Raw genomic sequence first — 13,407 nt, 5'->3', positions numbered from 1 at the left:
CATAGACGAATTTAGTAAGATTCTTATTTTATTAAAGCTCTAATATTTTAAACAACCCTTAAAATACATTTTCTACTTATTATTATTCTCAATCCGATTGTTGAACCCACTTTATGTCTTTTAAATTTGTAGTGAACCATTTTACTTTGTTTATACACATATTTAATTGTATTCTTTTTTCCTCATTTTTGTATGAATATGTATGTAGTAGTATAACACAACAATAAAATTTTTTAATATATATTTTTTGTGGCATGCCTGAGGTTATGCAAATATATAAGTCAGACACTTGTGTCACAGGAAATCACACTTCAGTGTGAATAATTTCAATTTTTTGTTCATACTTTTCATACATTTTCAAAAATTCCTGTAGTACGCAGAGACAGACATAAAAAACAACAATAACTTGTCACTTTTGTTTGCGATCCTTTGGGTGAATGTTAAGTGTCAACAAAAAAAGTTTGAATACAACAGAAAACAAAGTTTCTTTTTTTACCGAAATTATGAATTATTTTCGTTTTGTTTTAATAACGTCTAACAAATGTCATGATAGAGAAATTATTTTTGCTTATTATTTATTCTATACATCTATATCCTATTAAAGAGAATTATTTTCCTAAATAACAATTGATTTGTAGGATTATTTTATTAAACATACACAGAAATTTATGTTGACATATATAGTTTTCTTTGATATTATATATAAACATGCCTTTGTGTGACAGTATACATAAATACTTAACGAATTCACGGACATATGACAGAATACAATAACAAAGTATAATTAATAACACAGGATATAAATGAGAAACAAACATATGTGTGTATGTACATTAAATATACACATTTACATGATCACATTAACACTACACACTTTATTCTCCTACAATTGAAACACTGAACATTGGGCCAGCTATATGCAGAAAGATGGCAAAAATTCATCAATAAAAAGAAAGATTTTTAAAGAAAAAATCATTTTTGTTTCTTCTGGCGACAGTATAAGCTAGCGAAATAATCGGATCAGGCCCATAATTGGTCGTTCCGAAAATCTTTTAAACGCATATACTTTCTGTTTCTAAAGCTATAGGGATAAAATTCGACGAAATATAAATTACTACCCGGAATTTTTCGGATAGGCTGAAAATTGGCCATAGCCTCTAAGGTCCACTTTCAAAAATCACTAAACGCATTAAACTCTAAAACTTTAAGGATAAAATTCAACTTGATATGTTATATGTACATATTAATCATTTTGCCACTTTTTTCCCGGGTCGGTCCATTATTGGTTATAGATCCCAAAGGAGGTCCACTTCCAAAAATCACTTAAATGCATATATCTCTTTGAATAAAAAAGATATCGTTATAAAGTGTTACTTGAATACGTTTTGTGAGCATATACATTATTCTAACTTGAATATGTTATGTGTAAATATTAATCATTTTACCACTTTTTTCCCGGGTCGGTCCATTATTGGTTATAGCTCCCAAAGGAGGTCCACTTCCAAAAATCACTTAAATGCATATATCTCTTTGAATAATAAAGATATCGTAATAAAGTATTACTTGAATATGTTTTGTGAGCATATACATTATTCTACTAAATTTTTTCCGCTATATATCGTTATAAAATTAGACACAAATATGTTTTGTGTACATGTGAATTGGTCATAGCTTCTATATAAAGTCCAGTTCCGATAATCACCTAAGTGCACATATTTAATAATAATTAATAAATATGTATATTGAAGTAAATTTTCCAATAATTACTTAAATTATCATTGGTAATCAAAGTTATCAGGATTTTCTTCGGATCGGTCCTTAAGTTGTCTCAGCTCTCATATAAGGTATACATCTAAAAATTACTTAATACTTCTTAATTCGTTATTAATTAATTATATCCGGATAAAATAATGAGTATGTTCTGTGTATAGATAAATCATTCTATTAAAATATTTTCGAATTGGCCTATTAATATAAATTTTTTTGAACCTAGTTAAAATTAGTATGCATATATGTTAGTATCCTCAATACGGAAACAAAAATGTTGGCAAGTTATCTAAAAATTAGACAATTAAATGGGTTTTAATAAAAAGTAGTAGGCATAGCCGAATATAGCACTCAAACTTGTTACATATTTTCATTGATGGCATACAAAATCTTGTGTTTAATTAATTGCCCGTTTTGCCCCAATGTGCACTATTAAAACAAATTCTAGTAGCACCGGTTACAAATAATATACATAAATATATGAAGTTGATATTAAAACAAATACAAACAAATGACCCATATAGGCATGAGCTTATAAAGTAAAGTATACTATCATGCGCTCCTAAAAGTTAGTTCGTCTTTTTACGTTCACTTTCTGTGTGTTACTTTATATATGTATATCTATCTACATACATAAATTTGATTTAAAGGTGTTTAGTGTACAGGACAGTTTTAGAACGTAAGCACTAATGTTGTAGGCATGATGATAATGGAGAAAGTAAACATAAATCTAATTAATTATGGTTGTGGTAGTATACAAATTGTGCATAAAGTTTCACTACCTTTGTTTAATTCTTGTTGTTGGTATGAACATTAATTGGCCAATAATATTAATAAAGACATTCATTTATGCATTAATTCATTTCCTAGCGTTCTTTGTGAAAAGTAAAAGGAATTTCCCCAGACACATTTCGTATTGCTAATTGGATTTGTCGTAGGACAATATTTACGTTTAATTGATGTTTAGCCAGCCAGATATTTTAGAGAAGATAGTCGTATCTAGTATTTAGGGTGTTATGATAAATAACATGACACCCAAAGTATTTATAATACATAATAAGGAATACATATTTATATTAATAGTCTGTGTGTATTGCAAAAAAATATTTGGTTTAAATACGTTTCTATATAAGGGTACCGTTTCCTGAAGTGTAAATTTGAAAAATCATAAAACTAGAGAAATAGCTTTAAGGCAACATTTTTAGCTTTAGAATAACAGTTAATCTAACTATAAATATGTGAATAACCAAATCGTCACTTTTATGGTAAATTAAAACACTTGAAAAATCAATGTTTTACACAATTTCTTGTTATTCTTCAGTCATTTACAATTTTACACCTTTAAAACGAAATCTATGACAATGACAGTTGATGCTGGCAGTAATATTTATATATTTGATAAGTTATTAAAACTGAAAAATATAAAAAGTGAAACATAATAAAAGTTTCTTCATATTTTTGATACTCAAGCTCCATTAACTTACATTATATATCTGTTTGGTTTTTCTCTCTTTGTAGATTTCATATTGGCCTTACGTAATGTCAGTGTGACCATACCGTTGGCTGTAAAACGTGGTGATAATGCGATTTTAATCTGTAATTACGACATTGAAAATGACACACTGTATACGGTTAAATGGTATCGAGGACGTCGTGAATTTTATCGTTACACGCCAAAAGAGAATCCAGCATGGAAAATATTCCCATCAACAAATGGTTTAAACGTGGATGTAAGTATAAAGAATTTAAACAGCAAAAAATATATACAACAACAGCAAAATATAATAACAACAGGCAAGATAACAACACACCATTAAAATAAACAAGAGGGCTTCCAAAATAATGTTTATACAATTTTAAAAATGACCAGGATGTCTGTTGTTGTTGTTTTTTATCCTGCTTTTAGTTGACTTTAAATCTATAGAAGTAAGAAACAAATGACCGGTCATCAGGCAAAAAAAGTGCGAATTGATTTTTTATGGTAAAAGTGGGTATTAAGTCTAGAGAGCAGATAGAGGTATAGCAGTAAAAACAGATACCAATGGATAAACATTGACTTAATGTGATAACAATGGTTAATAAAACGAGTAAAGTGAAAATGACAATAACTTATAAAAGGATTTCCTTGAACAGCATACAATTTGCGGCATATTAAGCATTTTATTTAAAGATTTTAAACATTTTCCTCTTGTTTAATGTAAACATTTTATTTTAAACAGAAATCAGAATTGATTCATATTGTTTATGTATACTTAACGTACTTAAAAAAAAATTCTGAGTATATTATGTACTTTTCTGTATATACTACAAGACTGACTGACTTTTTTGAACTCAGTACTAACAAGTGAGAATGGTATATTCGGCTGTGCCGAATCAAAGTGTGAGCCGTAAAAGGAATCCTTTCCTATAAACATCAGAGTGATATTTGGAATATGAATGAAGTCAATTATGGTCCGAAGTTTTTAAACCATATACCGGCGGATAGAGAGGCAGATAAAAAAATCACCACTACCCACACACTATTGGCATTTTTTCATTGAAATAGCACTGAAAAAAATATTTGGTTATTTTAAATTTTGAAGATTAAATTGCATTACTGTAAAATGCGAATATTTATAAACAATGTGTAATCAATGTACTTAAGAATAATAATTTCTTCAAATAGAAACAACATTTCTAATTAAAATGTACAAAAAAAGTATGAAACAAGATTAACTTATTTACTTTCATTGTTATGCATTCTAGAAAATTATTTAGAGTGTACGTTGTTTTTGTAAATTATGCTCTTGCTTTTGCAAGTTGTTTTTTGTTTTTTCAAATTGTGTTTGCAATTTCTTGAACAAAGCGACATCAACCTGCCTTGTTGAATGCTGTCAAGCAACTAAATAAAATATTTGTATTTTTGATGCTCTTGTTTAGAGGTTCGTATGCGATCGTGTTGTGTACATGTAATTTGCCGAAAATCTTCGTTGTCAGAACAATACTAGCGCCGACGTCTGTTTTAAACTAACAAAATATTAATTTTCAAAAACAAAATATTTTTGTTAAATTTTTAAACCAGTCGCAATTCAGGTCTGAGTTGGGGAACAACTCTCGCGTCATCGTGATTATTTCTTAAACGCGTTCAGGCTTGTGTTTGTTGCCTGTCAAGCTGTCAAGCAACTAAATAAAATATTTGTATTTTTGATGCTCTTGTTTAGAGGTTCGTATGCGATCGTGTTGTGTACATGTAATTTGCCGAAAATCTTCGTTGTCAGAACAATACTAGCGCCGACGTCTGTTTTAAACTAACAAAATATTAATTTTCAAAAACAAAATATTTTTGTTAAATTTTTAAACCAGTCGCAATTCAGGTCTGAGTTGGGGAACAACTCTCGCGTCATCGTGATTATTTCTTAAACGCGTTCAGGCTTGTGTTTGTTGCCTGGCTTTCGACAGTTTTGCGTCTCGCTCGCACTGGTGTAATGTATTACTTCATGTAACTGTTCAAAGTTACATGTTGTCTACATTAACCTCGTGCTTTCGTTTTACCTCAAGTGAGGTTATGTTTTATTGGTGGAGACCATAGAATACTCAAACGTTTTTAACTGGTGGAGACCATAAAATACTCACGATATAACCTGGTGGAGACCATTTAAACTCAAATATATACTGGTGGAGACCATTAATACTTTTGATGAAATCAAGTCCGGATGCTCCAACTTCCTATATGAAGGTATAGGTCGGTTGGTGGGGTTTTCTCTGGACAAACGTGTGATAACCTGGCAATATGAGTGCTTGATGCACCGCCATCCTAATCAAAACCCAAAAAAAAAAAAAATTTTTAAACCGAGAGCGTATGATTAATTTTCTGAATTTCATTAAATTTTGATATTTCATTAAATTTTGTACATAGATTTTGTTTGGTATATAGATTTTTGTATTGTAGAGAGATTTTTGCTCGCGAGGAACTTAATTGTGTCAAATTTTAGAGTTAATGAGCGTTTAAGTCATTTTCCGAAGTAAACCTCATATGTGTGATAGAGTCATTATGGTACGACCCTAAAAAAATAAGTAGAGAGGTTTTGGGTTGTAAGAAGCTTACTTATTTATTATGGGGGCTATACGAAAACGTGGACCGCTATTGCTCATTTTCAATGCCAAACAAAAACGGTTTGAAGTATATTAATTTCAACTTTTATAAGGATTAGAGCTTATTTATACATATTAAAAATAACCTATTTTAGAAAATCAAGTTTTAATTTGTTAGTGTCATATGGTCGGTCATATCCGTCAATAATTTCTTAATTTTTTATTTTGTCTTGCCAAATTATAAATACGCTAACATTATATTTAAAAATATTTTTTTAAGCATTATTTTAAATATCTCAAACAAAAGTTAAAAAATATTTCATTCATTATTATTCCTACATTCATACATATTTATGTATATGTATTGGTTGTTGAACGGATGATTTTGCACTAAGGTTAGTACGATTGGATAGTAGGCCAGACACAAATTTTGTGCTTTATCGATCAAAAACTTCCGGTCTTAAGAGGGGTCAAAGTTGTACATTTTGTTCATACATGTTTTAACTTAAATGATTGTAACTTTTTGCCTATCGGCCCTAGCAAAAATTGTTCTAAGAAGTCTACATAGCCATTACTTCGCTGTTATCTAACTAAGAGCGTACAGTAAATAATTATTAAATATACTAGATATTTTTAAATTTATAGGAGGATTTTTAAAATTTTTACTTATACATATGAACAAACATTTTTATAAATTATTTTCATATAAAAATGAATTTAAGAAATACAACACTGTAAAAATGAAATAAAATACAAGTGATAAACCAACAACACGTAAAAAAATAACATGCATTCAGAAAGTATTTTACATAAATACTTAAAATTGTTATATGGTTGGTAAAATGAATAAAGTTAAAAAATAAACATAAATATGTGCATACAAACTTATATGTTTTTACGCAATATGATGATATTCAAATATTGTAAAAAAAATTATACATTAATTTAAATTTGTAGAGAGAGAAAGAGAAAAAATTGTAAGCCAGTAATTATGTGTAAGTTAATATGTATGCAACAATAACCATAAAAAGGAAGTTCTGAAAAAACAACAAAATAATATAAATGATATTATTTTAAATATTGCTGTTCTTTCAACGCAATTTAAAGAGAAATTAATTTTTTGTGTTTTTACATAATACGAATTCATAGCATAAAACTTAATAAATAGTAAATGTTATTTTTTCAATGACTGAATTTATGCAATACATATTAAAATAGGTTTTATGAAAATGCGTTAGTTTTGGAATACATATTAAAGTGCAAATATACTGCTTAAATAAATATTTTTTCATTATTATTAATTATTTTTTTTTTCGTTTATAGACCACTCAATCCAATGCTAGTCATGTCTTTTTACGCAACGTTTCCACAGCGATAACAGGCCGTTTTGCCTGTGAGGTATCGGCAGATGCTCCGTCATTCCATACGTCTGTAATGTCGGGAGAAATGGATGTAATTGGTATGTATAGCTTTCACTAGTATTATTTTTAGAATAACATTTAAAAAACAATTGTACAATATAATATAAATTATTTAAGATATTTTTAATGACAACTGTTCTTTACTTGTGTATTATTTTTAGAACTTCCTACACAACGACCAATAATAACTGGAATTCATTCACGCTATCGTTTGGGTGATGTTATAAATGGTAATTGCTCATCCGATTATTCAAAGCCAGCAGCAAATTTAACGTGGTGGATAAATGATATACAGGTAAATTAGTGTGCAAAAATTTGTGTTTGAATGTTCTTCAATTATATTATTTAGAATAAAGTGTTTGTTGCATAGAAATAAAAAACTTTATTTTTGTAATCGATTATTACAATACACATATTATTTATTCACGTAAAACACAACAAAATGATCTGTCAACATTTTCTAATAAATTGAAAATAATAGTGTAGATATAATGTGTATTAAAACTTAGCGATTTTTAACATTTTCAATAAGCCTTATCTTTGTGTCTAAAGCGTGTGACAAATTTCCAAATTATCTTAAAATTGTGACCTGTAGCGTGCACACAAGATGAACAAACATACACATGGACGTACGGACAGACAGACGGACATAGCTAATTTGACTCAGAAAGTGATTCTTAAAACGTTTTTGGTTATGACAAACATCAGGCCAAACGCAAAACACCCCCACTATAATTGTAACAAATTTCACATTACTTAATTTATTTTGTTTTTATGACACCAAATACAACGTTATGAGATTCCATAATTATAATTCCATAGAAATTGATTTCAAATTAAGATTTAACATTGACATTAAAATTGAATTTTCAAACATTTATATGAGAAGCCATCGAACTACTCAGACTCACTTGTACTCACTTATATATACATACATACGTTGCAATACAAACAATGGCAAAAACATAATGTAGAAAAAATAGGTATTCATAAAAAAAGGTTTACATAAAAATTGCCACAAAAAACTTATGTGGAATAGCATTCATTAGCAATATTTTTTATTCAATTTCTTTTGTTAGCCATCATTTAATGTATCCATTCACATACATACACTTTTTAATATTTATGTATGGGTGTAAGTATATTGCGTGTGATTGTAATTCTCTTACTTTTTTTAAATTCAATACTTTGGAACTTAGTATATGTAATATTCTTGGTCCATACTATTTTTACTGTTACTTTTTTATTATTGAATAGTTCGGTTTATGCATTTGACAGTTGCTTGGTATGCCAATGTAACAAAAACAACAGCAACAATATAACCAAATATATATGTATTTGTATGTGTGTACTTACGTACCACTTTAAGCCAATGCTCCCTGAGTCCGATGTTGGATACATCTGTGTAAATGGCATCTCACAGCATAACACAGTATGTAAAAGGAAATAACAAAAAAAAAAAAGAAGAGAAGAGAGAAAATAACATTGAAAAGAAATTCATTAGTTTGGTTTAGATTTGATTTATGCTGCACTTAAAATGGAAATTGTGCAAAATATTGAAATGCATAATAGATGGTTATTGATATTTTTACCAGTTAGTTTTTTTTCTTTTTGGTTGGCCATTACAAAATATAAGACATAAAAAGTTCTAAGGTTTCACTTCATGTATTCGTACTAGTTCACTCCTTGTATGTATATGTAACTCTCCCTCCTTTAGTGTTTGGTTTGTATTTTTATTTTTTTTTTTTAACGAAAAATCATTTTAAATGATAGACGTTATGGCTACCAATTGAATATTATTGTATTTTTTTAACTATCAATACTCGTTCTCTCCAATGATATTTTGTATAGTTTAATACATATGCTTATTTTAGCAGGGCACATAAGGAATGTTTTCATTGTAAACCAATAATCCTAATTGAAAATATTTTTTTGCTGTATAAAAATCCACTAAATTCAAATATAATCAATACTTAAGAAATATATTATATGTTCAAAAAATTTAAAAAAATGTTCAGTTATAAAATCTATACATTGTTCTACAATCAACCTTGAAATTAAAACATTAATTTAAATGTCTGTGTTTAATGCAAAACAACTAAAGAAAATTAACAAAAAGGAACTATTGTTGTAATAAATACACACATACATACTAGTCGAAGATTGTGAAAGTCATATAATTGAAAAAAAATCGAATTTCCCGGACATTATGTATGCTGTTTTCTAAATGATATTTTATGACCTCAATATTTGCAAATATAATACGTTAATAAAATAAAAACTAAAATATAGAAAAGAAAAATTTGAGCAAGAATGGAAAGGAAATCTAATATTCATGTATTTATATTGCTTAATAAAAAGTGAACCAATTATTTGAAGTAGTATACATATTGAATAATTTATTTTCAACTCAATTCAAATAAATGATTTCAAGCATAATTTTCTCCTATTGTGTTCATTTTTCATTGCTGTTCATAATTTGGAAATTAAATATGAGTTTTTGTATACAAAATCGTGTAATTATAACAAGGGTAACTAAGAAACGTATAAATAATTTGCGATTGGAAAAATGTGTGCAGATTAGGATCGTTCCGCTTGCAGAGAGAAAAAAGATGTTAGATATAGGGGCTAGATGAAGTAATGATCGAAATTAAAAATTGCCACCTGTAGCGTGCACTCATGCTTAACACAGAAAGACGGACTCAGCTCAGAATCAAAAAGTAATTCTGAACCGATTGGTATATTTAAAGGTGGCCGTAAGATCAATATTTTTGTGTGTTATAAATATGAGCACAGACGCGAATCCAGAGGGGGTTTCATTAAGTGGAATTGTTTTTAAAGGCAAACACTTTTTTTGAAGATTCTGTTCTTCTAAATGTTTTTGCTTTGAAAACTAAAAATAAAGTCTGTTGCTTTAATTGTTTTCAAATATTTGTGTTAAAATATTTTTTTTTTCGTTTCAGGTTCCTCCAAATTATTTGCGTACGTATGAAATACAAAAGCATGTCGAAGAACAGTTGGAAACTTCAGTATTAGAAATTAATTTTATAGTAACACTACAACATTTTATTAAAGGTAGATTAAAGGTAAGATTTGAGAAAAAAGTTGTATGTACATATATGTAGGTTTTTTTAAAACATTATTTAATTTTATTTTAGCTCAAATGTTCTGCACGAATACATCGAATTTATCATGCTGAAACTGAAAAATACATAGAAGAGGACAGACCCCGAATTTTGGCTTCAGGCCGATCTCCAGAAATATTTCCATACGATCACAATAATGAGTTTGACGATGAAAATGGTTTATATTTGACGCATTATACAAGTAAGTAAAACTCTTAACAATTATGTATTTCTGTTAATATTACCACTTTTATTAGGGTACAAATATTTTCATTTACCATATTTTTTATACACACACAATACCTTTACGTAAATTTGCATTTAATCTGTCTGCAAATGGATTAAAAATAAGAAATTATAAACTGTAATATTTTTCTTATTTTGTACTTATATTTTTTTTAAACACAATTAAATTAACTAAAATATTTTAATTGAAAATTAAATTTCCTAATAATGTACGTTAATAATTACATTGTTAAAATTGAAATACGTAATTCTATTACTGCTATTATTATTATTTCAGATTATCAATCTTCTGCCCAATCGACTTTAATAAATCTTAATAGTATTACAAGATTTATGTATATGATACTACCAATGATAAGTAGCTTATTTTTTATAATATTTAACAAAAATATATTGAATCCTTTGAGACTTGTACTACGACAACAACAAAAACAACAAAGAGAATATCAGCCACAGCAACAATATACAACGAGTATTTTACAAAACCATAAAACAAAACCTCGACAACAGAGACAAAATCAGAATCCGATTCAAAATGAGAATGAGAAACAACAACAGAAAGAACAAAAGCACCGGTATTGCCACATCAATTGCCTCAACAATAATAATTACAAAAAAGAAGGTGATGATGACGATAAGAATAATGATAATGATTACAATAATAATAATGATGGTGGTGGTAAAATAAAAATAAAAACATTAAGAAAATTACCGTGTAGAAGGAATAAAAATGAAATCCAAAATTCACACTCGTATAAATGCCAAAGACATGTTTTAATTGCTGCGAACACAAATACGGATTCAGCTACAAATGGAATTAATACCAACGATATGAGGCACGTATTACGGTGATAAGTTAATTTACACAATTATTACAAATAATATTATTAAATAAATGTGTAATAAGTAAATAAAATAAAACGAGCGACAACGACAGCGACAGCAAGTGCTATTCTGAGAGAAATCTAGATGAAGTGACACAACTAACAAATACATACGCAGTATAATGAACGGAAATCATTAAACATACAAATAACGTTTGTGATTGCATTTTGTATATGTATGTGTATAGTATAAGAAAAAGGAAAATAAAACTATTTAATACACAAACATAAACGTACTCCTACTCTGGAATGAAGTAAATAAGCTGAGCTACAATTTAAATAAGTCGTTTTTTTTAAATGTACGTATATGAATGTATGTATGTGTTTTTTATATTGTTTTTATTGTAACTGTACGTAAATACTTCTACATAATGCCAAATATAACAAAAAAGTAATAAACAAAAACTACAAGCATTTAATAAATTATAATAAATTAACGAATTAATTAACTACGAGTAAGAAGAGATGTATATGAAAATAAGAGAAAAAAGAAAATAAAACGGAATTAATTATTAATAATACATATTTGTGCAATATGAGTATTTATTTAATTACAAAAGATTAAGAAATAAATAACAGAAAGAATCTCAATTGAAATAAATAAAAGACTATTTACAGTATATAGTTGTACCTTGTAAATCTATGGAGATAAATGGTATGATGTATAATTTGAAACATAATTTAAGGCAATTCATTTGAAAAACCGTGAAATTGTTTTAATTGATTTGCATAGTAAAAATGTTTTTTATAAATTTATGTATGTACATATGTGCTACAGGTTACAATAAAGAAAAGAGTGAGCATGTATTGTAAGTATGTAAATTTAATAAATCAATTCGATTTTCAATATTATTTTAAATTGTAATTGCAATTTAAGTATGAAAATGTTGAACTCGTTTTAATGTTATACTCAGCCATTTATGATAGACTCCATTATCACTTTGTGTTGTGTTTTTGTAAATATCTATAAAATTTAAGTTAATAATATGTTTAAGTATTAATAAGCTACAAGCTGTTTGAATAATTTAAAAATCCCTCCCTCCCATTCTACAGTTAGGGATGGAAAAATTGCTCATTAAAATGCATTTAACATATTTTTTACAATTAAGTTACAATTTGTGAAAACATTGTAAATCATATACAAATGTCATTAAATTATAATAAATATTATGATTGATAGTCAAAAGAACATAACGTTTTTTAATTAACAATTAAAAATAAAAACAAACTATTTGAAGGTAAGATTAAGTAAACTTGTATGAAGTTGCTATTAATATTCTGATAAAAAATATATTTAAAATTTTAAATAAATATTATTTGAGTGCACTAAATTGCAGTTTGATTTTATAATAAAATTTACCAGTTTGGCCCTTGATAATACGGTATGACAAACTTATAAATAGTTAATATGCTTTTCATTTAATTGAAAAAAAAAAAATAAATAAATTGTTGGCTCCGAACTATGTTGCGTTTTACCAAATCTTATCACTTTAGTAATAAAAGTGCTATCCTATGCTGTCCTTAAACGCATTGTATGTAAAGGGTTATACACATTGAAAAAAACAATCAGATTATCATACATAAACTGCTTAAACTTTAGCAATCAAAATACAAACAAACACTCCCACAAGTTCATGAATTCACAAAAATCGTCCAACCAGTCAACTTAAAATACACAAAACTTTACTAATACAAATAAAATAAATTAGTTTTATCCAAATAATAGAAAAATATATTTAAGGATTAGTGTAAATGAAAACATTGACTACTAATGTTGTTGAGCCATAACCACTAGACAGTCTTTTCATTGTGGTTGAAGAAAAATAAACCTCGAAACACCTATAAAAACAAAGAGGAAATTATAGTCGGGAATGGCCGATTATTTGATAAAAT

At 27.6% G+C, this 13,407-nt stretch overlaps 1 protein-coding gene across 1 annotated transcript in view; it reads left to right on the top strand.

The window, feature by feature from the left end:
* Positions 1-12,720, top strand: part of LOC111679250 (uncharacterized protein MAL13P1.304) — a 69,891-nt gene extending 57,171 nt beyond the window's left edge. The window contains exons 3-8 of the mRNA XM_046956678.1: positions 3,286-3,497; positions 7,162-7,297; positions 7,421-7,554; positions 10,223-10,345; positions 10,418-10,586; positions 10,908-12,720. Coding sequence (XP_046812634.1) covers positions 3,286-3,497; positions 7,162-7,297; positions 7,421-7,554; positions 10,223-10,345; positions 10,418-10,586; positions 10,908-11,482 — 1,349 coding nt within the window. The 3' untranslated portion in view covers positions 11,483-12,720. The remainder of the gene's footprint in view (positions 1-3,285; positions 3,498-7,161; positions 7,298-7,420; positions 7,555-10,222; positions 10,346-10,417; positions 10,587-10,907) is intronic.
* The last annotated feature ends 687 nt before the right edge of the window (positions 12,721-13,407 follow it).

This window comes from Lucilia cuprina, chromosome 2, assembly GCF_022045245.1.
Source record: "Lucilia cuprina isolate Lc7/37 chromosome 2, ASM2204524v1, whole genome shotgun sequence".
Classification (NCBI taxonomy): domain Eukaryota; kingdom Metazoa; phylum Arthropoda; class Insecta; order Diptera; family Calliphoridae; genus Lucilia; species Lucilia cuprina.
Note: the sequence above shows the minus strand (reverse complement) of the source record. Positions and strands in the feature narration are given on the sequence as shown.